This window comes from Epinephelus fuscoguttatus, linkage group LG9 (genome assembly GCF_011397635.1).
Source record: "Epinephelus fuscoguttatus linkage group LG9, E.fuscoguttatus.final_Chr_v1".
Taxonomy (NCBI): Eukaryota; Metazoa; Chordata; class Actinopteri; order Perciformes; family Serranidae; genus Epinephelus; species Epinephelus fuscoguttatus.
Genome location: NC_064760.1, coordinates 32,510,032 through 32,533,598, shown reverse-complemented (window position 1 = coordinate 32,533,598; position 23,567 = coordinate 32,510,032). Strand labels below are relative to the sequence as shown.

At 43.3% G+C, this 23,567-nt stretch overlaps 2 protein-coding genes across 2 annotated transcripts in view; one reads left to right on the top strand and one right to left on the bottom strand.

The window, feature by feature from the left end:
- The window catches only part of tenm1 (teneurin transmembrane protein 1), a 210,995-nt gene extending 191,953 nt beyond the window's left edge, over positions 1-19,042 (bottom strand). The window contains exons 1-2 of the mRNA XM_049586530.1: positions 18,607-19,042; positions 1,029-1,300 (exon numbers count right to left, since the gene is read on the bottom strand). Coding sequence (XP_049442487.1) covers positions 1,029-1,245 — 217 coding nt within the window. The 5' untranslated portion in view covers positions 1,246-1,300; positions 18,607-19,042. The remainder of the gene's footprint in view (positions 1-1,028; positions 1,301-18,606) is intronic.
- LOC125894881 (type-2 angiotensin II receptor-like) overlaps positions 1-23,567 on the top strand; it is a 366,195-nt gene that overhangs the window by 203,624 nt on the left and 139,004 nt on the right. The window lies entirely within an intron of this gene.

The window sequence follows — 23,567 nt, the reverse complement described above, 5'->3', positions numbered from 1 at the left end:
TGATCTTTGTCAGGAACACCGTAATCCATTAAAAATGTCACTGGAGGCGATGTCCCCTCTTAACAGTTGGTTACTTAGGTAGGGTATGCTATATATAACTCTGGTGCCCAAAGATGAACAGATGTGCTTCGCAGAACCGGCTGCCATTGACATTTCAAAGGCTGCTTTGGGGGGTCTTTTGCACCTTACCATATGACACTGATGGCGGGGGATGTTGTTTGTTATAAAAACAGAAAGGTTCTAACTGCTGAAAAAGGCAAGTGCTCTTTGACACCACAATGCTGCGGAGGACATGATGATGACTAATGGCCATCGATGGGTTGCTGCGTGGCAAACTATACGACAAAATCCATAGAAGGTGGCATTCAAACCACGAAATCCCCGGAGCGGCCTGCTTGTCAGGAGTTGTAACTGTTGTGAATGGCTAATGTTGCTTGTTAGCATGGTGGGTAGGTCTTGCTGAGTAGCGGGAGGTTGGGGTAGCGGAAAGAGTAGCTATTGATCACTATGAACCCTGCACAGCGGCATTGTCCTGATGAGGTGCGGCTTCTCTCTTAATGCCACACATGACCTGCATAAAGGCCATCCATCACAGCACGCGCTGGCCCATTTCTCCTCCTGTCACCGGCAGGGAAGAATTTTTTGGTGTGTATGTGTCAAACGTGCGTATGTATGTGTGCCTATGTCTGACCGTGTCTGTATCTGTGAGTGTGTGTGTAATGAAGGGTGGTGTTCCACCCCAGGTGAGGCCAGAGAGGTTTGGGGTTGACCTAGTTTAGCTGTGGGAGAGAAATATCACCTCCGTGGAGAAGAGGTAATTGGCTGCCTCCGACTGTCCTTCTGGCTCATTGTGGACTGTAATAGGTAATTCACATAGGCCCTTTTAAAGACCTCTGTGTGTGCGTCTTTGTGTGTGTCTACTATATGTGTGCCGGTATCCATTTGTGTTCACATATAGTTTCTGTACAACTGCGGACATATATTTCCAGGTAAACACATCCTGCCTGAGCGTGCCCTGAGTGTGGTACCTGGCTGGGGTTGGCTGTAGTTGCTCTGTCTTTCCCGGTGTGATCCGAGGGTGAGGCGTAGCTCATGTGTGTAGTCGGGCAGGGTTTCGCGTGAGGTGTAGGAGCGGTGGTGGGCGCGGCCGTCCTCGCTCTCGTCAGACGAGCTGGTGTAGGACATCTCCATTTCATGGCGCCCCTTAGACAACGGCTGGTAGGGTTTACTGTCCATCTCCTCCATGGCTTGTATGGCTCCGCTTAGTCACTCAGCACAGCCACAGCAGAGAGCACAGAGTCTGGAGGTGAGAGGGATGGAGGGAGGGGAAGGTATAGCGAGGGAGGCAGGAAAGGACAGCAGGAAGAAGGATGGGCCAGCAGAGGAAAATGAAGGGAAACAGGGGATTGAACAGAGGAGAAAAATAGCACAAGAAGTCTGTTATTGAACACAGTGGAGCAATATCGCAACGTCTGCTCATTCCAATTACAGCGGACATTCATAAACAGTATTTGGCTTCTTTCATATTTCACACCAAAGGTTAGTTCCAAATCAATACGCTCAGAAGGGACCGCGATGGTGGGCCATTATGTCCAGATGTGTTTGAAGAGAAATTGGCCAAAATCAAGCGCAGCTCTCTGTTCTGTCTGTTGTGATTCCTTGTTTTTTTTCCAGCTACTGTAGGCTTTATCTCCCTTTTACAGACAACCATTGACAAGTGAAGGATTAAATCAACAAATTTGTAGCCGAGCCCGACGTCTGTCACTCTCATTAAAACACGGTGACTCACCAGATTCCAAAGTAGTGATGAAACACTATTAGACACCAGTCTTTGCAGTGTCATTGCCCTTCCGAACAGAGTAATGATAAATCGGCTCCATTCAACTCAGATTCCCTTGTTCTTCCCTCAACCACATCAAAATCTATTTCTGATAACGTCCGGCACAATATGCTTATACCGCCATAACTAATGATTGATAGGGACAACGATTAGAGCACAGAAGAAGTGATTAGAAAATACTTCATTCATATTAGTTCTCTTTCACCATGCCCTGCCTGAGGCCTTTCCAGCCTATTTCCTGCAGATATAAAGCTTCTAAATGGAGCTTGAGAGGGTCATTGCTCATAGAGACAAAGTGCTATGGTATTGACCTCTTCAGGGAGTCCTGTAGTCCATATATCAAAGCCATTAGAGCGTGCCTGCTCAATACCTCAGAGATCTGCAGCACAGGGTGATCACCACTAGTCTGATACAAGTTTACAGCTGACCTTTCTACCACTGCAGTAATGCTTTTATTCCACCTGAAAGACTCCTCTCCCTGGCCTCGCACTCACCCTCCTCATTCCCCACATGCATGCACACGCTCAGACCTGTTTGCATGTGCGCACACACAAGGACCGCTCGCCGACCCCTGACAGCAAACATTCAAAAAATGGGCCAAGCTGCTCACACGTTCATCCCACACACCCCCTCACCCCCTGCAGACATTATCATAGCGCAGATGATCTGTAAAAAGCTCCACACTCATCTCGTCTCCCTTCTATCCATCTCTTGTGTTTCCTCTTTAATGATATCACAAGGCTCAACAATGCCTTTAAAACCACATTTTGCAATTACCTGAGCAGTACTGTAGCATACTGTAAGCTCCTGCCGTCTCACACACATGCACACACTTGTGGTTCCCTGCAATCATGATGCCTTTCATTTTGATTGGCAGGAGTTATTGCAAGGAATCAAAGCCCGCTATTATCCCAGCTGCCCTGTCAGAATGGGATTGACTGGTGTCACCTTCTCTCTGGTACGGCGAGGAGCGAGTATACATTACCCTGTGAGCTCTCGGCTTGCTGCAGGCACTGACTGCTGTCTGTCTCTACAGAGGCTCTCTGTCCCGTTTTATGTCTGTCACACGCTTACACGCAAGAATGAAAGCATGCAATCCTGCACACGGGTGCACACCGTCTTGTTCCCCCGTCGTGTGTGCATGTACACAGACCAGTCTGGTGAACATTTTGCTTAGCGCATGTAGTCCTGCTTGTATATTGACATATACAATGTGAAAAACTGGCATGGTTCCTTTTAAAACACACCTCTCTCCCGGTTTATCCCTTCCCCTCTTTCACTCCTCTTTCACTCCTCTTTCACCATCTTCCTTGTACCAGTCCACCTCTGCTCTCCCTCCTCCTTCCAACCCTTCCTTGATTTTCCTCCTTTTACCTTACACGCTTTCCACCCTCCATCTCGTCCTCCGAGGCCCCTGCATTTAGAGAAGTAAGCCTGCTGGCGGGGGTTATTCTCGCTAATTCTAGCCCACAGTGGGGTGCCCATTAGGGGGTTTGATTCTTGGTTTTGATGTCAAAACCTGGAGGTTGTTTCCTAGAGCCAAGCTCACATCAAACAAGACACATGGGCGTTCTGTAGGACAAGTCAGCATGTGCCACCTGAGCACAACACTAGCCTAGATTTGCAGTCGAGGAATAACCACCTTGGGGCGAATCGGGCGCCATAGGCTCGCTATGGGTTACTATTCATAGAAAACACACAAGGACGGCCCCGGAAAGGTTTGGTGATGTCGGAATAATTACCATCATGCTAGGGTTAAATTTTTAATACTGGAATCTTCAAAACCTTCACTACAAGATTTGTATCATCCCTCTCATCATTTTTTTATGTAGCCTACATGTAGAGAAGGGGACCACACAGTGCAGTGAGGGATCCCTTAGTGAAGCTAACTAAGTGCTTGACTGATTGCATCACTGTACTGCCGGTGACTAACAACTGATCTTAATCATCTCCATGCAAGACTTAAGTATGTAAAATTTATAGACTTCAATGATTCATGCATTTCAACCTACTGCATTAACCACAATACAGTACTGCATGTGGACTCTGTGGAATACTTTTATTATCTACTGTCACTAAAAACAGCAAATAAAAAAAAAAACTGTTGGATACAGTTGAAATCTGAGATGCATCTCATGCGAGTTTGTTTGCACTACAAGTGGATTAACAGCGCGTAGTTGTATGCTGTGACATTGTATGTATATGTTATTGTGTGATTTTATTTCTAATTTAATTCTAATCTATAATTCATCAGTGTGTAATGGACTATTCACCGCTCGGTTTAAAATTAATACAAAGTGACAACAGTGAGTGAAACATATGCATCGCATTACACTGTCACCCCCCTCCTCCCCTGCTAACCATTTTCTTTCTGTCTCTTATCACGTTCTCTCTCTCTCTCTCACACACACACACACACACACACACACACATACAACCACACGGGAGTGATAATCCACAGCTACACAGTTGCAATAATATCTAATGGGACTCTTCACCCACTTGATCCCTCCTATCTGTCCATTTGCTCAAACAGTGCAACCATAGACCAGTGGGCTGTTTTTTTTTTTGCAAATCTGCTTAGAGGAGTGATAGAAGCTCTCTCACACACACACACACACATACACACACAGTTGCTTTTAAACAGGATTTACGCTCCAAGTCATCTCCAGAGGGGCGGTGTCCCTAAGATGTCAGACAACAATAACAGCGTGGTGGCGATGGTCATGTGTACAGGCAAGGACCATGAGGACGAGTCAAAACCGATTTATACTTTCCAATCTCAAATGAATGCGCTGAAATCATGACGAACAGGAAGAGAGAGCATGCAGAATGGGAAATAGAGAGGCAGAGAGAGTGGATTGGGGCCAGGCAGCGGCAGAGAAATTGAGTTTCACATTGGTAAATAAACAAGGAGGAAGGTGAGAGTGGAGTGCCATCCAACAATATTAACTCCTCCGATTATTGATACAGTATAGTTCCAGGATTACAAATACATTTCCGACATGCAGAGGAGGTCTTATTTTTATAACAGCCTGGAGACCCCCAGTGAGTAGGGAGCTACCATCTTTGTTAGCTCTGGCCTTTATACATTTCCAAGAAGCTTGTTTGCACAGAGGCGAGCTAATCCCGCTCACTAAACAGGCCTCGCGAGCTGCGGGAATGACGATGAGGAAAAAAAAAAAGACCTCGCGAAATATATTCATGCTAAAACTGTCGCTGCTGCAGATGCTCCGAAGTGAAGTCATGACAAGCCCGGTGTTGTTTTGCAGGTTTGCATTTTGTCTACCATTATGATGGCTTAATCATCAGAAGGAATCGAGGCGCAGTCTGTAGCTGCAAATGCAGATCCAGGCTACAGGTCCTGCGGGAGTAAACAGTGAGCTGCCAGAGAGAGATGCCTCTCTCCGAGTGTGTGTGTGTGTGTGTGTGTGAGAAAAGATGGGGGGGACAGGACTTAAAAAGCTATCTGTTTTATTCGTTAGCACCGCCATAGCTCCTCAGGCATATGACAGGGACACCTCAGACGAGAGGCCCTGAAGGACCCACAGGACCCTGTTATACCTAAACCACCCGAAACACAACAAAACAGCACATCGCCCACTGGGAGTCCTCAGCGGATGCCGAGAGTAGGGAGGGAGGGATGAATGGAGAATGAGGATAAAGAGAGTGATGGATAGATAATGAGAGATGGAGAGATTTCACAGTGAAAATGGAGGGAATTGAAGGATAGAGAGATTGCCAAGTGAGACATGGAGTGATAGAGGGTTTTAATTAGTGGATAAGGGCTAGCTATCTATGGGCAGCGGCAGCACTCTTGTCACGTAGTCGTGCTTTCATAGCTGACCAAGCCTGAAATCTCTTCCTGCTAATGCCGAGTTTACTAGCAGAACACATAGTGTATACACATACAGCCAAACAAACACACACACACACACACACACACACACACACACACACACACACACACACACAGGCCTGGACCTCTCTATATATGTACAGTATCCCTGATAAGATTCAAAGATGAAACACATACTGACAATCAGCAACAGACGGACACACACTCAGTGCCCCCTGTGCCCACACACACTTATAGCATTTCACACTAACCGGCAAACACACTTGAACACCCACACACCACAGAGAATCAACACAGTCTATACTGGCCTTTTCAGAAAAGACTGTGTTCTGAAAAACCTTGCTCGCTTCTTTCTATGCGCCGTCGCAGTGTCTTTACCATTCAGCCGCCAGTGCGCTGCCTACCTCCATTATTCCTCACTCCGCAGCACCCAAGGTTAATGCCTGTATGTACAAAGCAAGTCATATAGGTGACACAACAGCCCAGGCGAGTCTGAGCGTGTGCCCACCGGTGTCGGAATGAGAGCGTGACCAAGAAGCGAAAGAAAAAGCGAGCGCTTGTCCACTCGCAGAGCAGATCGGTTCTTGTCAGGAGCTGTCAGGAGCTGGGAAACCATCCTGGACCATTTGACTATTTATAGCGGACTTGGGTCAAATCCCACATCGCCACTGCATGCCTGAGCAGTGTGGAGAAATCCATAAGGTCCTACACTATTCATGCCCCCTGAATGTGGCCTGGAGCGAGGGAGTAGCTGAGTTTTAACTTTTCAAAGGCCGTTTTCATATCTTGACTACAGTTAAAACTTTTCTTCTTTCTGTCAAATCTCGTCTAAGGTATGGCTTTTTTCCCCTCCACTGCTTCTCACCAGACTACCACTTTCTTTTCATGATATCCACTTCGACTCCTTCTTTCTGATCTAAAAGCCCTCTGTTGATTCCTCACAAGGCCGAGGAGCAAACAAAAAAAACAAAAAAGGCTGAGAAAATGCAATGGTAAACATGCCCCATGTAAGCATTCATATACACAACTAGAGTTGCATAATTCTCGGAATACTCGAGGTGAAAACCTTTCATGGGAATTAACAGGAAATAACATGTGAAATGAGAGTTATTTTCAGGCTGTATTTACTATGGATGAGCGAATACACTGTCATCTGTATCCGTGTCTGTTTAAAATGAAATAAAATAAAATGAAAGTAGGTGTGACTTAATCCCAAAATGGGTTGGGACCAAACCAGACGTTGTTATTTGAGGCCTGAAATTGATATGGATTGCTCAAGAGTTGCTATATATATTATTCAATAAAAAAGCTATTTACAGAGCATCCTCAGAGTTGAGCTTCAGATCATTTTTGATCATAAGAGTGAGAGACTGAATACAGCTAAAGTACACTAACAATGTTCCTTGCAGATGACCTTTTTTGCAGAAAGCTGAATAAGTACTAGTGTGTCATCCTGAGTTCCCCCTCTTTCATTCTCAATCAAACACGAAACCTCCATATCATTTGTTCCTGTGAGATTTCAGTAAGCTTGCCAGATGTGCCCACAGTGCTTGACTATAGAGGGATTGAAGGCTCCTGTCTCGAGAGTAGCTTGAGAGGGGCGATGATCAGAGAAACGAAAGTGTACATTTCAACTTAATTTAGACTTCTCACAGGACTGTAGTCTATATGAAATGACTATTATGTTATCACAAGTTCTTAGAAGTTCTTACCTTTTGTTGTATGCTTTAAAGTGGGCCTTTTTAAAACCAATGTTTTGTTTTGTTGGGGTTTTTGTAATGAAATTTTTTGAAGTAATTATACAATCAGATAATATTTTATGCATTTTGTGACATTTTTTCGCCATTGAAACCTTAAGCGCTCTGAACACGGACCACCGTTGAGCCTCTGATCTCTTGAATCAAAGGTGGAAGCGTTACTTTTCAGCACTTTATCAAAAACTGTTGGTCCAAAAGACATCAGTCAAAAGCATAGACTGTCCTGTGAATAAATCCAAGGAGAACAAGCACAAAACCATGCTTGTCTGGAGAAGAGCGCTTGCTAACGTGCACTAAAGGACGAAAAGTGTACGGAACACTGTTAGCCTGGGTTACCCAAATGAGGTTTTCCCTTCATTACAAGATCAGAAAGTAACACATTGTACTCACATGAGCATTCGGCTCAACCCTCATATATACCATGCAATATGCAGATAGAAGCAAACCCTTGAGCATATCATAAGCATATCATAATCCATGACTTTGCCAAATAAATCGATTAATGTGCCGTGTGGTGAGCTAGCAACTTCCTATTTGTTGCTAACGGGGAGGTTGCTAGCTTGGGAGGGAGAACGAAGTGGGGAAGTCTACAACTTTGTGTCAACTGTGGGGCTGTATCCAAACTTAGCGTTTAAAATGAACAACTTGTATATAAAAGCAATATTTTCCAATAAAGACTGAAATGAAACAGATGAAAGCTCTTTCATTAGCATGCTCAGCCACGCTACGTCCCACATGGTACCAACTAGCTAGCCAAAACTAGCAGAGATGTAAAACAAGTTAGAGACTGTGTACTTTGCTTCAGGCCACAATCTGCTGGTTAACTGAAATGTCATGAAAAATACAAAATATATTCACTCCAGTAATATAATCAAAACTTACATGAAAGCATGTAGTCCTCTGGCTCAGACAGTGCAGTCGTGTTGGCAGTATGTGGGCTGCAGATGTAATGGGAGAATGTACTGTGCATGCAGAGGATTGTAATTTTACTGAATTCCTCTTTAATGAGATGCTGGCAAATTATCTGTGTGATGGAAGAGTGAGCTGCTGAATGCTGTGCATGTAACAACTCAATTGAACTGACATATTTTTAACCAAAACATGCCATAAGACCAGTGCTGGGGAGTAGGGAACGTACATGCATGCTGGTAGTTCAATTATGTTTATATTTACATAGTGATTAAAGTAATTATGTCTCTTTTTTTTGCCATCATTTCATGTAGTTAACTACTGAAACTGCACTTTGTACAGAGTCCAAGAGGGGACATGGAGGGGGAAAATCTAAGGTTAAAAAAAAGATGTAACTACTTTGTTGCGCAAACTTTTGCTGATATTTGTTGCACTTTCTAATGAATAGTAGGGTATTTCACTTTGTTGGTTTGACCTGGTAACAAGAGAGCACCTTTTAAAATAAACTCAAATAAATGGGATTTTATTTTGCTGGCAAGTGACTTTTCAGTATTATATTTTGTTATAATTTCATATCACATGTACGTAGTCAATTTGATCAAAATATTTTGAACTAGTTTTTCTAAGTAACTCTAATTACCCATTACTTGTTGACATACCCATGGCAACTACAAGCGTGGCTGAAAGCCAAATTTTTACAGACTCTGCGGTGATTCTAAAAAGAGGTGGCATCGTTAGACCTGGGCATCCTGATTGTTTTATGAACAACCCCGGCCTTCTCAGTCTCTTTTAGCAACTTACTTCAGCAGCTCCTCTGGCAGCAGCACAGCATCTCTTTCTATCCTCTCTTGCCAGTGTTGTCAAGTGATTTTGTCATAAACCTTTGGTAATGTAAACCTATGTGATGCTCACAGCTGGACAAAAGACTACATATATTTGAATGTGTGATAGTTCTGGTTTCATAACAGCCTGTCACAGGTTACAGTGTGATGATTAGAGGAGAAATGGCAGAGCATAAAGGTCCAGCTGGAGAAAAAAAAACAACTCAGTTATTTAGGAGCTGGCTAAAAGAGAAGGAAATCACCTGTTGATTTGAAGGGAAATTTTGGTTTATTTCAACCCGTCTCCTATCGTCCTAAATTTGTTTCAAGTTACTAATGACATAGAAATAACAGTCAGCATGTTAGCCGTTAGCCTAAATACAGCCGTAGCGTCAGACCTGTTAAAACGTAAGTGAAAGGGCATACTTCAAGTGCAAAGTTAGTTCACTAAACAACCTTTTTTTTTTCCACAAAGACCACCTCATATCGTTAGGAATGAATGAACTTTTCAGGCTACTGTCCGGTTCTGCCTTCCAGCTGTTGCTGCTTGTTCAGGCACGCTATGAGATCGCTGCTTGTTCTCGCGATATTTCGGCTGCACTTTGGAAAGCAAACCTAGATGGTAAACAAACATGGCACCACACCAGTAAGGTAAGACAACACGTTTACATGTCGTTTTCTATATGTTCTCCGACATTTATCCTAACGATATGAGGCGGTCTTTGTGGAAAAAAGCTTGTTTAGTGGACTAACTTTGCACTTGAAGGTTGCCCATTCACTTACGTTTGAACAGGTCTGACACTATGGCTGTATCTAGGCTAACGGCTAACATGCTAACTATTATCTGTATGTCACTATTCACTTGAAACAATAGCCGATAGGACGATAGGAGACAGGTTGAAATAAACCGAAATTTCCCTTTAAGGGTACAATTTTCTTCTTTATTTCGTATTCAGGAGCTGTTTAAATGTGTAACTTGTGGTAGATTTTATTTTGTTGAACTATTAATATTGTATACAGAATCTGAATCTCACTCTGAGTTACAGTTGTTCACAAACTGAAGAAATGAGAGATCATTTTTTTTAACACAAACTGTTAGGTTAACATATAAAACTATCATTTACTTTGTTGCAATTCTATGTTCTTAAATACATAATTATTTATTTATTTTACTAATTTGTCATATTGTCAAGAATATCATGATTGCAAAAAATACCCTGAAATATTGTAATACTTTTACAGGGCCATATGGCCCACCTCCGCAGACCCCCCCCCCCCCCCGAAGAAAGATGAATATTTAAAGGTATGATTTTTATATTGAAACTGCGCTAAGATTCCCATATTCCCAAGCTTAACTTCCCATGAAAATTTTCCAGACATGTAGTGGAAATGATCCAACCCATTGCAGCTCTAATCTTATGAAAGGTATAGCTTCCCTCCCCCCACTGCTTCTTACCAGACTACCACTTTCTTTTCATGATATCCACTTCTACTCCCTCTCTCTGATCTTAAGCCCTCTACTGATTCCCCACAAGGCCGAGGAGCAAACAAAAAACACAAAAGGATGGGAATATGTGACGGCACACATGCCTCATGTGCACATTCACAACATCACATTCACATGCAGGGGCACACGCATTTGACCAGAAATACACAGACACACACACGGAGCAGGAGACACCACCCAAAACCACTTAATCAATATTCCTGACAAGGCAAAGCCTTATTCAACACATTTGATATTCCTCCTCTCTCGCAAGATAAATACATGTCACTGTCCTCCTAGCAGGACTAAAAGGCTGTTCACACTAACTCGCTTTGCAAATAAAGCTTTACATCAAGACTGACAACCTCCTAAGCTCTCTGCATCAGCCACTGCTTGGTAAAAAGCCTCTTTCAATAATGCATTTGACCGCTAAAACCTCCAACACCCAAAGCAAGGCGAAGTGGCAGCATTACAGATGCAGAATTAATTGATAAATCAATTGCATTGATTCCAAAAATTGGATTTGGCGATTAGTGATTTAGACAGTATTTCCTGCGCATCTCCTTTATTAAGTTGTTGATTAGAGAGAAATGAGTGAGTAAAGAGCATTAGCCCTGCAGAGGAGTAGCTGAAAAGATCTAGTAGCTGTTGAGCAGCATTGCAGATTGATTTGTGAATGCTAAGTGGGCTAATCTTCCATCTACACTGTTATAATGTGACGCTTGTCATCTGGAGGAACCCAGGAGTGCATGAGAGACAGGATTTTTTTGGTGATGTTCCCACTCCAAAAGTCCTGAGTGCTCCCCACGGCTCCTCCTGCTCCTCAGATCTGTTCTCAGCCCTCACCTCCTCTCTGGTTCTTTTGGTCTCACAGATGCTAAGGACACGGCAGCATTCATCAGCCTTGCACAGGAAAAAAATGTTCTCAACAAAGAGATGAAGCAACTCCTCAAAGGCCACACGACTGAGTCGGGCACACACTGCAGTCTTGGTGGTGCTCTTTTGTAAGCTAGTGAGACAGACATGTGTGGGCTGAATGCATTCCCTCCATATGTCTGTTCGCTGCACAGAAACACATAAATGCCTCTCAAGGATATGCCATCCAGTTTGGTTAACCTCGTGAAATAAAAGGAATTCAAACATTCACCAAGTTTTATGGATGTTAGAAATCGAAGCGATGTTTTTGGCCCTGAAGGTCTTGCCTGATGCATGTGTGAGATGCATATCAGTGCAAAGAGGAGTCACAGTTTTCTAGACAACAAATAAACAAAGCTTGAAATCAATAGCACATACTGTAAAATGTGTTTGCAGTTAGGAAATGGCAGGGAGTCACTTTAAGCAGTTTTCTCTTCAATATCATATACCGTGCTTTGTTTTTCATTTATCCTGTATCATATTTTCTATCGCAGCCTCCTTCCTTTCTTATTTTTAAATTTGCTCAGCAAAACAGCACCGAACATGTTCCTTAACTGTTTCTCATTTCGTTGCTTGTCAGATGAATCATTGTGTCATCTGAGAACATTTTATAGAGCAAAATGTGAATTTTCCAAACAATTCCTCTTCAAGGCACATCGGGTCAGGATGACATGCAGTGCGCACTGTAAAATTTAGGATTTCAGGATTGTTACATCTGGAGACAACATGTATTAGGTCTGCTATACTTGAGAAAAAAATGGCTGCACGCTGCTGCCATGATTTTCTTGGAGTAGATATTGGGTATTTCTTTGCTCGGATCACTTTTCTTTGTGCAGCTTGGCTTGGCGTTTTGGCTTGCAATCAGCGGAGAATATGTGTCTCTGCAATTCGGAGTCAATTCGGGGCGATGATACACATACTTGAAGCACATCCCAGAGTTCACGGTGGATCAAGACTCATCCTCAAATTAAACCTTGACGACAAAACAACTCCCCTGCAACACGTAGAAGAACATATTGAACTCAATTGTACTGTACCGTACTGTATTGTATAAAACATGGCTTCCAGCAGAGACGCATCAAGCACCGTTTTGGAGCTATTCATCTTTTCTATGAGTTAATAATTCATGATCATCTAGAAAGTAGAGCTATGAATATTACTGATGATACACATGAGGCTATTTACCAGTCAGCAGGAAATAGATGAACTCGTTTAGAGGAGAGATGTACAGTATACCGTCACTGTGTTTTATGTTGCTAAATAAATCACTTCTTAGGCATGCAACAAAGCTGCAGATGCAACTTATTCATATTGAGGTATTAATCATGAACTTGAAGTGCAGATGTTGGTGTGTAGTGTGTTGTTGGTGTTTCATTGTGGGCTAATATGTAGCAGGTGTGTGGTCAACTCCCTTCCAGATCAATCACTCTGCTACAACGGCTACTACAATCTAATTAACAGTTGCCTTGATGTTTGATGATGCGCAACAAGTTTTTCTAAATATTTGATAGATCCTGACAGAATCCTTCCCTAATAATTGTCCTGTATTGATCTGAGTCAAGGTGAAATGCTGCGGTACATCTTGTCAGTGTCAAAGCCGGCCAGCGGCGACTCCCTTTTTGTCCCCCCGTGTCAACAAAAGCAGGATAAAGTCAACGCAAATATAATGGATTTCAACTTAATTATTTTGACACTGACGCCAAGACGTGCACTGTGAAGTGAAGGACAATTTATGTGGTAATAAATTGGGGAAGAAACAAAAATTGATTTTTCTTCTTCTAAAGTTGTCCACTGACTTGATTAATAAAAATTTCACGGTGAGAAATGTGTCCCTGTAGGTGTGCATGCATCGGCTTTGTGTGTGTGTGTGTGTGTGTGTGTGTGTGTGTGATAATAGTGCACACAGTTTTGGTGTATATACTGTATACACAAGGGGTGGACAAAATAAAATGAACAACAGCACAGTGCCACAGTCCAACAGAATAAAAAGAACACCTATGAAGTTCACAGAGGAGGTGGGGAAAAAAAGAAACACCCTGCAATATACCTAATTAAAACTGTAGCCATTGGTCGATTGACAGAAAATTAATTGCAGAAAAAATTGGGAATTTAATATAATTTTCAAGCAAAAATAATATTATTCCATCTTTTCATGTGGACTTTGGTGTTGGATCTCAAACTGCAGGTAGGGCACGGATGACCAGGGCAAAAATATGTAGTGAAAGACAGTTAAATCAACATGATTTATGTAGAAAAAATAAACGAAAAGAGTTTTCTGATGCTATCATGCACCTTTTTTAAATAAAATTCAAAATGGATCCTATTTTATTAGTTGCTTCCCCAGTTATTGCTAAAGATTGATTAAAAAAATTCCAGGGTTGGGGGCATGAACTTTTTTTCGGCTCCTAAAGAGGGGCATGACAGAAAAGGTTTGAGAACCACTGGACTATTGTAACTAAAAAATTAATAAGTATATTCAGAAAATAATCAGGAGATTAGTTGATGATAAAAATCATTGTTAGTTGCAGCCTTTTATATAAGACAATACAACAACACGCAAATGAAGTCCTAAAAATGACCACACACTAAAATCAGATCCACTGGCTCAGCCCTCTAGCTAGGTGCGTTCCATCAGCACTTCTCTTCAAACACACACACACACACACGCACACTCCTCTTGACAAATTAATCTCATATTTTAAAGAGAAGTAGAGTGGGCTTGACCAGTAAGCCTCTCGTGGCTCTGATCCTTCTGTCTTCTGACTAGAATTTGAAAGAAGGGGGAGGTGTTTGGGGGGGGGTGCAGTGGAGTTTGAAGCTAGGGGAGAGTGAAGGGAAGCTGTGATTGCATTTTCACAATACAAATCTCACATAACACCCTGCTCCTTATCTAACTGTATATAGTTCCTGACTCTTGCCCATAGCCCGATGGAAGAAGACAAGAGAGAATAGAGAGCTGGAGATGCCAGTTGAGACATAGCCAAATACTTTAAAGGAGAACGCCTCGGGCATATACTCTATGTGTGTGTGCATGTGTGTGCGTGTGTGTGTGTGTGTGTGTGTGTGTGTCTATATGTGTTTGTTTGCAACTTTGGTGACTGAAGGTGATTTCGGTTTTGATACTATTTCTGTCCCTTTCCTTGTTGCTGCTGTTGGTCCCGCTTTTGGTTTCAACACTAAAATAAGCTATTTCATTTGGATACTTTATCATATGGAGGGGAGAAAAACAAAGGAGACAAAAAGCTTGCTGATGGGAGAAATATTTTTATCATAGTGGGAAAAGGTGCCAAAAATAAGAGAAAGCAAACAGGAGACATCTTGGTTGCACTACTGAAAATATAAATGTATTGATACATATTCATAATGAATATTTGAAAGAGTTTCAATACTCATTATCTGCGGGATCGATACACCGGTACCAGCTGAGCTTTCTCTGTTGTTGTTAATGTTTACTACAGTCATTCTGCTGCTCTCTGCTACTAACCAGGAAAGGGAAAGTCATTGTTATATTAATCTGTTTATAAAAACTTTAAAGTGCGTGTCCTCAATGCCAATTGTCCCAAAGCAGTATAGAACATCGATATTTTCAAGGTATTGTATCAGAGTTAGAAATCCCAGTGTTGCTGTGAAATCCTCTTTATTATGAAACACACATTAGGTGTACAAAATGAACGGGGATTATGGTTGTAAAGAGTTAATTATTTTTAAAAAATGCTAATCATATACTGGACCAAAGCTTTTCATATTCATTGCATATTATCAGTAAACAAGCTACGCTGTCAGGAATGCTTTACTGTGTTAAGAGCATTAATTGTAAACACAACTGTAAACACTGGGCCCATACTACCATATGAGATTTTTATAGGGTAATTTGGTGATATTATATTGCTTTTGTGTTTCACTTTTTTTTTTTTTAATCGCAGCACTGGCAATTTCCTTACTGCAGAGGAAACCCTAATTAGCACTGCAGGATTTGTTAAACAATTCCTCTTGAGGATGGAGCAGTATTGCAGCAAGAAGGTAAATATTTGAAGTTGTACAATGGTTACATCTCTAAGTGTCTCAGTGTGTGTGTGTGTGTGTGTGTGTGTGTGTGTGTGTGGAAGTCTAGTGGTCCAGCAGTCTGATTACCCGGCTGGCATGGGTTCTTTTACTTTGAAATTATCAGCAGGGTGGCGAACACTGTGACACATTTTATGCTTTTCCAGCAATTACATTCTTACCATATGATGGACATGCAGAGGGAGAGCAGGGGGGGGGGCAGGGGGATAAAAACTCCCACTGGGCCTCACATCGCCTGCGAGCCTCAACTCTGTCTGCAGCACTAAGTGTTGTACTCAATATTATAAACAACCTCTGAAGCATTTCACATTGTCCTCTCACTAATTCATGACCCCAATTTTATTAAGGAAATGTAGTTTTGCAGCAAACTTGTGGGGCAGAAGGGAAGTGTGTGAGCGATTCCATGGGAGAAAGGAGCATTACAGTGCCAGGGGCAACTGCATTCCTGGAATGAAAATTCATAAATAATGCAGGGCTGGATAACAAAAAGAACTCCCCCGCTGTCTCGCACAGCACTGTGCTAACCAAAGACCATGCAATATCACTCAAATCTCAGAAAAACACAAATTATTAGACACGAGCGAAGAATTTTTTTGTTAGTGGTTTCTTGACTCAGGACAATGGGATCTGCTGACAGTAAAAACGCCAGTATCCTAACAATCGCCACTCCGGGGCCTGGATTGTCAGGAAGTTGCACTGAAATTATAATGGGGCTCCAAGCCAAGGAGCTGAGTAGCTCCTCTGGATTTCCAAAAAAAGAAAAAAACAAAACTGCCATATGCACAACAACAACAAGTCTGAAAATTAAAAAGTGAGTGTGCAACAGCTGAAAGAGATAATTACTGTAGAGACGACCGCTGACCACTAACTGCTGCTGAGGGGAAACCAGAGTGTGTTGGCACAAGCTGAAGTGTAAAACTCTGAATATCTGACTGATTGATTAGTCATGTGGTTAGCTGGCTGACTGACAGAAATGCCAATTCCTTATCAGTGGCATGTGCGCAGCATATAATTGGTGGAGTGACATTTCAATTCAAAGACCTGTCCTCTAATTGTGAAAGGCGTTGCCATAATGGGGGTGCCATTTAAAATATGCACTTAATCACTGTTCATCAGCACCTCCGATGCAGCAGACCTGCGGGGCCTTAAAAGTCCGTCGACAAGCTCACACACACATATACACACACACACACACACTTCACCAGACAATAGCACGAGCAGCCGCCAGCTATGACACACAGCTCATCAACGCTACAGTACAGTACAGTGGGAGAAAAGACTGCTGAATTACAATTATCAGCCTCCCCAGCAGCATCCCATACATCTACATCATCTTCTCCAGTGTGCACTGTAAGTGTGTATGTTTGCGTGTGAGAAAGACACAGAAGGAGTGCGTGTGTGTGTGTTATCTAACCTCCATGCACAGATGCTCTCTATTAATCACAAAGAGCAAAGACAGGCTGCCTCATTTTTATCATCACTATCAATATCGTGCAGGCCGAGGAGGAATTAAACACGGTGCCTGCATCATCGTGAGCAGCGTCAGGTAGGGCAGTGACACGCAATGCAACACTGACAGAACATACTGCATCCAAGTCGGCTTGTAACTAAAGCTGGTTTTGGGTCTTATAATAATATGGTGGGACACAGGTATGCCAGATGGGTGAAACAATCCAAACATCAATACAGAAAGACGTGCACACTGGCTGGAGGAGTAGTGCATTAGATCCATGTATTAGACATATTGACAAATTGTAGTTTCTGATTACAATGCATTTGCATTTTCAAATGCAAAGATATCCTTCCCATTCCCGTGGTCCAGTCAAGCAAGATTAACAAACCATGCAGGGTGAGAGCATGGGATGCTTTCTGAGACTTTCTCGTTAATGGAATAATATATTTAGACAATTACTCAGGATTTTTTGTTATTTATTTATTTGTTTTTCCCTATATAATTATTTATTTATTGGAAATATGCCTTCAGTGGTTTACTCCGAGCAATTATTTATAATCTGCTGTGAAGGAGAGGAGTGAGGAGGTCTAATTTAAATCTACCGGAGCATATCCATCCTGGTGCAATTTTCCCTGCCTTCACAATAATTATGATTTATCAAAATGCATTTGCTGCCTGTTAATTATTTACCCGTGCACAATTTAAACACAGCCAATGTGGGGGGGGAAAAATAAATATCATGCAGTTCAATAATTTAGTCAGGGAATGGCTTCAGCAGCTTGGAGAAGGGTAGAAGTTCAGGTGTAAGGGGAGACATTTATCTGCAGAATAAAGCAGGTCACAGTGTTGAAATGTGTCCTGACGTGCCTGTTGGACCTGTGGTGGTGGTGGTGGTGGTGTCTGAAGCCCGGGCCCGGTAGGCTGCGTTGATGTTGGAAGACAGAAGGCACGCGTCAGAGAGATCTATACCCCCTGGATCTCCGGTGGCCCTGTTGGCATCATTAGGCTACCTTAGTGCTGATGGAGATAGAGTGGACGAGCCAGAACTGGAGCAAAACAACTCGAGGCTGCAAACGTTGCTGAACCAAAACGACTACGACACTTTGCACACATGAAGCAAAGGCAGTCTGCTGCTCCGCACCTGAACTGTCATTATTTAGACTGGTTGCCAAGCAGACAGGTTTTGTATGCACAAAGTCTGCATCCCTACACTTCAAAGGAGGCGCACTGCTTTTCATAAAAACCGCACCATACACACACACACACACACACACACACACACACACACACACACACACACATACCTCTTTACCTCTGTCTGCCTCCTCTCGTCTTCAACACACATGCACATACACACACACAGCACATCTGAACAGCTGATAATAACCATTTCCTGTGAACTCACGTTGTCTCAGCACCCAAGCCTCGTTTAGCCAAGCAACATTGTAGCCGATCTCCCCTCCAATGAGCCCACTGAAAGGCCAGAACTGAACGTGGCGCTTACCTTTCCGACGTAAAGCCATTCCTTTAGTCCGATTCCATGCTTGTAAGGAGCCTGCAAATGCTGAAGACTGCGCAATCCCCTCCGGTAGAAAATGACTTGAGACGCGGTGCTCCTTGCTATGAGGGGAAAAAAAGGAAAAAGATGTGGGTGAGACACCTCTCTGTGTGCCTGCTGGTCTGGTTTCGAGGCGGCGGTGCTGATGCTGATGATGCTCGCGCTCTCAAATGCCGATAGAGGACGACGAAACGATTTGTGCGGGGAGCAGGAAGGGATCTCCTTGCAGGGGCTGTACGCGAGCCAGCTCCGCTGTGCTGTGTGACAGGGAGCCCGGCGCGGTGCGTTTAGCCGCAGTTGAACCCGAGGAAGCTGACGGGCGATGCTGTTGCTGCTGAGGCTCGGTGCCGCTATAACAGCGTTCCCCCGGATCATACCACCGCACCGAAGAGAAGGGGGTGTGGCACAGACCGGCCACAGACACAAACATGCACAGGCTCTCTCTCGTCAGGAGGTCGTCTGGATCGCTAGTTAGACTCATTCAGGTGATGCCATATGGCTGCACTGTTGTCCTGTGCTGGAATGCTGACTCATTAATAAATCCATGGTGCAAGTTTGGTATTTTCTGCCAGGGCTTCTGCTTTGGTAACCTTTCAGCAGTATGTCCCCAAATATCAAAAACAATTTATTCCAATGAGCAACAGGCCTGAGAGCAAAAATTGTTTCCATATGATATAATTAAGTACAGAAGCAAAGCAAAAACTGCAGGTACAGTGATACAGGAAATGAAATGTGACAGTAATTTATTGCTGCAGTGGGCCTGGTTTGTGATAACACCTGCAGATCATCACATAATATATGTTTTCCTTTCCTAAATTATCCACCTAATGATTCTGACCTGTGCTCTGTATGTGTGATGCATTGGGTATTTACAGCCAGTCGGTAGCTGGTACAAACAACTTGTGAATGACAGGGGTTCTAATGATGCAGTTTATTATTTCCCCAAAGCACAGTACGCGCGGGGCTACAAACAACCATTTTGACAGCTGCTTCAGTCTATCTGCCTTTCTGCCTGTCTCGCTCTATCCCCAACACAACACAGCGGTATGCATCTTTTATCAACAATAGGTTTTGGCACTTTCCATCAGTTTCATCACTGGCTCTCTCTAAATGGAGGTCCAGCAGTAGCGGGTAGAGAGTGAATGATCCAAGGGAGCACAGAGAGAGAAAAGAGCTCCGGGTCCAAGTGTGTTTGTGTTTTTCTGACGTAGAGATCACCAGTGTGTTTGTCATCTGGACGTGGGTTATCAATATGTGGCTGCCAGGCCGCAGCAAGAGACTGTTTCTTGGAACAATGGCTGCAGAAGATTGTAATGGATTTTGATCAGCAGTCCGAGGACCTCCAGAGTTTCCGAGCCCCACGTTGGAGAGCTGTGTGTTTTTGGAGATTCCGTGTTTGCCCGCGGAGTCCTAATGGCAGGCACATTACACCTCCAGCGGCTGGGTAAACGCTCTTTTAAAAGAGCAGTTCCTCTCCTGGTCGACACATCTCACTGAGACATCTCCTTGACAACCAGCTCAATGCAGAGATTTGAAATGTCACAGATTTTACTGTGATTCTTTTTCATTATTACGGTCTATAGAGGAGAGATAATGGATGGTGGAGAAGGGAAGAGGATTGGCCTTGCTGGAAGAGAGACACAGCCCTCACTTATTATTCAGGAAAACATGGCAATAGAAACTGAGAGTAACACTTTGTATCATGAGAGTGTGGTTTGGAGATGATTGATATGTATCTATGATATTATAGTGTAAGGGCACTGACACACCAAGCCAACGGTTGGCTGTTGGTCAATGTCAGGTGTCAGTCCAATTGGCGCACTGTGAGATAATGGGCCCCTTGGCACAGACATGCAAAAGGCCCCACCGCCTCTCCTACACAGGAGCACACACACAAACACACACACTTTGCAGTGCCTTTGCTTTTCTTTGTGCTCATTTTAATTTGACTGACTTTTTGCAGGTTAAGGCCGGGGGGCGTCTGTCACTTTGGGCCCCTAGGCCTGTGCCCGGTAGGCTCATTCAGTAATTCATTGTTTGACGCCCAAGTTTTTTTGGTGTGTCCCACATTGTTGGCATTCGTCGACCCTTGTTGGCTTTTTTCGGTTGATTCAGTATAATGAATCAACATCGAAGGTGACCCCTTGGTGAGAGAAATCACTCTGGTTAGAAGTTCAGCTCAGTGCACGAGAGGAGAAACAGAAGTGAGGAAAGCAAACAAAAGTCAACAGGAAGTGAGCTCAAAACAAACTTGTTAAATTGGTTAAGATTATGTTGTGTAGCCTTTCGGCTCTTTAGCAGCAATGGTTTCTAATTGTTTGTGTTACTGTTTGCTAGGGCATGGTAAATATAATTTGTTCTTTCAGCATCAGGTTGTGTTGTCAATGTGCTAACTGGCTAACTAGCATCTTGAATCCGTCCTGTTGGTCTTCTGGTTTCCCTTTTTGAATGAAGATTACAGATTACCGCCGTCTGCTCGAGGGGAGAGTTATTTCCTCTCATGCAGGCACAGAATGTACGCTCACATTGGTCATTAACTGTCTTTGCGATGTGTTCAGGTGCAACTTTTTGGCTGAGACAAGGCAAAGCAAGTCGGCCTTTGTCGCCACTTGTTCTCTGATGTTGGTTTGGTGTGTCTGGGCCTTAACGCATGGGGCTTTCATGGTAAGGAAAGTTTGCAGTGTAGACCCAGTCTACATTTTATCGGATCATAAGCATCATTAGAGCCACAGATGCTCTATAATGCTGGTTAGAGTGCATTTCAGACATAATGCCAGTTGCATAATGTCATCAGATTATAATGTAAATTGCATTAAAATGATATAACCTAATTAAAGAGTATCTCATCCAGAGAAAAAAAATGTCAGTGGAAACAAATAGGAGAGCCCCATCTCCATAAGACCATGTTTGCTGATCCAATTATTCCTGCCCTATTTGGACGACATGGAAGCTCAGCTGAGCGTACAGGGAGTGAAGGGGAGCACAGAGGTGGATTTAGAGCTGATACTCCATAAAAGCGATGTGAGAGTGGAAAAAGAAAGCTACTACTGTTGCTGGTCGTGAATGCTAAAATGGAGTCTGGTGAGAATAACTTTGATGGGAAGCTGTCCGTAGCCCTTCTTTTCCCCTAATTATAAGCAGCATGCGTGCACGCCGTGTGACACGTCTGTTTTAAACCTGAACGGCTGGGATATATTACACTTTACATAGTGTCATGGGACAGGGGATACATCCGTAATGCATCTGCGCCTTAATGCTACTTCAAGCCCTGGCAGTAATATCGCATTTTAAGTATCCCTGCACTACTTCACTTCACAGCTGGAGGCAGTTTCAATGAGCATTATTTAGTCTCGTACATGCAAACTGCAAAGCCAAGACAGTTTTTCTCCTCGGAACTCTGTGTTCCTCTCGTAGGCTGTGATCGATTGGCCGCTGATCAATCCCTCCACTTTTGAACACAAGGTGAACGTTGCTTGCTGTAACTAGAAACTAACAATTATCCTCCTCATTTCTTTTTCTGCAATTCTCGCTGCTGATTTTCTTCCTTTATTTCCCCCTCCGTCCCTTGCCTCCTCCTACCCATGTTTTCTTCTAAAGTGCTCTCTCTATCTTTTCCCATCTCTCTTCTGTTTTCCACTTTTCTCCTCGTTACTTTCCCCCCCCTCTCTGTCTCAATCCCCCTGCCTGGCTCCATCCCTCTCCAGGGTGACGTTGCTGAAGGGGTTTCTCTCATTCTGTAATGAGGGATCTTGGATCAATGCTGTCAACAATGCTCACCAGCTGCACCAGCGATACAGTATTATTCTGGCCTTGCGGTGGATGCCTGATCTCCGGGGGTGTTAAGAGTTAACTAGGGTATTCTTTCTCCGGAAGGGTGTTTGGGATGTGCTCCATCACTCTCTCTCCCTCTGTTCTCCACCAGCGCACCGGCTCCACCCAGCCAGCCGTACAGTTTGAGTGTCTCACAGGAGACAGAGCCAACCATTTATTGAAATCTTTTTTTAAATGACAGAGCTATGACCTTTTCCGATGCATGCGCTCCACAACCATAAATTCTCAGAGATTTCATTTTACATTTCCTCCAAGCATTCACAACCACATTACACCTGCACAGCCTTCAACCTACGGGCAAGGAGCCAGCATTTTCATCTTCAATTATGACTTTTTTACTTTCAGATGGTCCTTTAGCACTTTTGGAGGCAGATAAGTGTTTTGGAAGTTCTGAAAAGGGTGGCATAATCCGTCCCGAAGAAACACACACATTTTGACAGCGTTTTCAAAGGCTGTCCTTTTCTAAGCCTGTCATCAATTTCCCATCTGAAAAAGGAAAGGGGAGAACAGAGGCGAGCATGGAGAGGTATCTATTGATTAATCACCAACAGTAAGAGCCCTGATGTGCGAGCAATGTGAACCAGTTTCAAAGTGTTGACAGATGAAACAGCTATATAACCTCACCTCTGTGACACATTCTCCTTCAAGCCTTTCTCTCATAATTAGGCACATCCCAGAAAGGGCATGACATTAATAAATTCTACATTAAATCCACATGTATAAACTGAGAGGGATTTGAAAGAAAGCAATATTTTTAACCAGCGGTGCTGTGACATTCAATAGCTAGTGAAGAGCCGCTGGAGATTGCACTACAGAGGACACAGAACGATACAGGGGGAGGACATCACTGCACCAAAGACAGGCACTAAGCACGTGATACAGGAATTATTGATTTATAAGGCATATCTTTATCCTTACAGTATGCATGAAAGTGAAGAGAACATCAAGAGCATCTCTCGATCACCTTGAACAATGGAATCAGGTCTTTGTTCTGGGCTTAAACAAAGCACCAACACACACCCATGCACACACCCTTTGGTCCCCAAACCAGGGCTAAAAAAAAAATGCTTTTTACT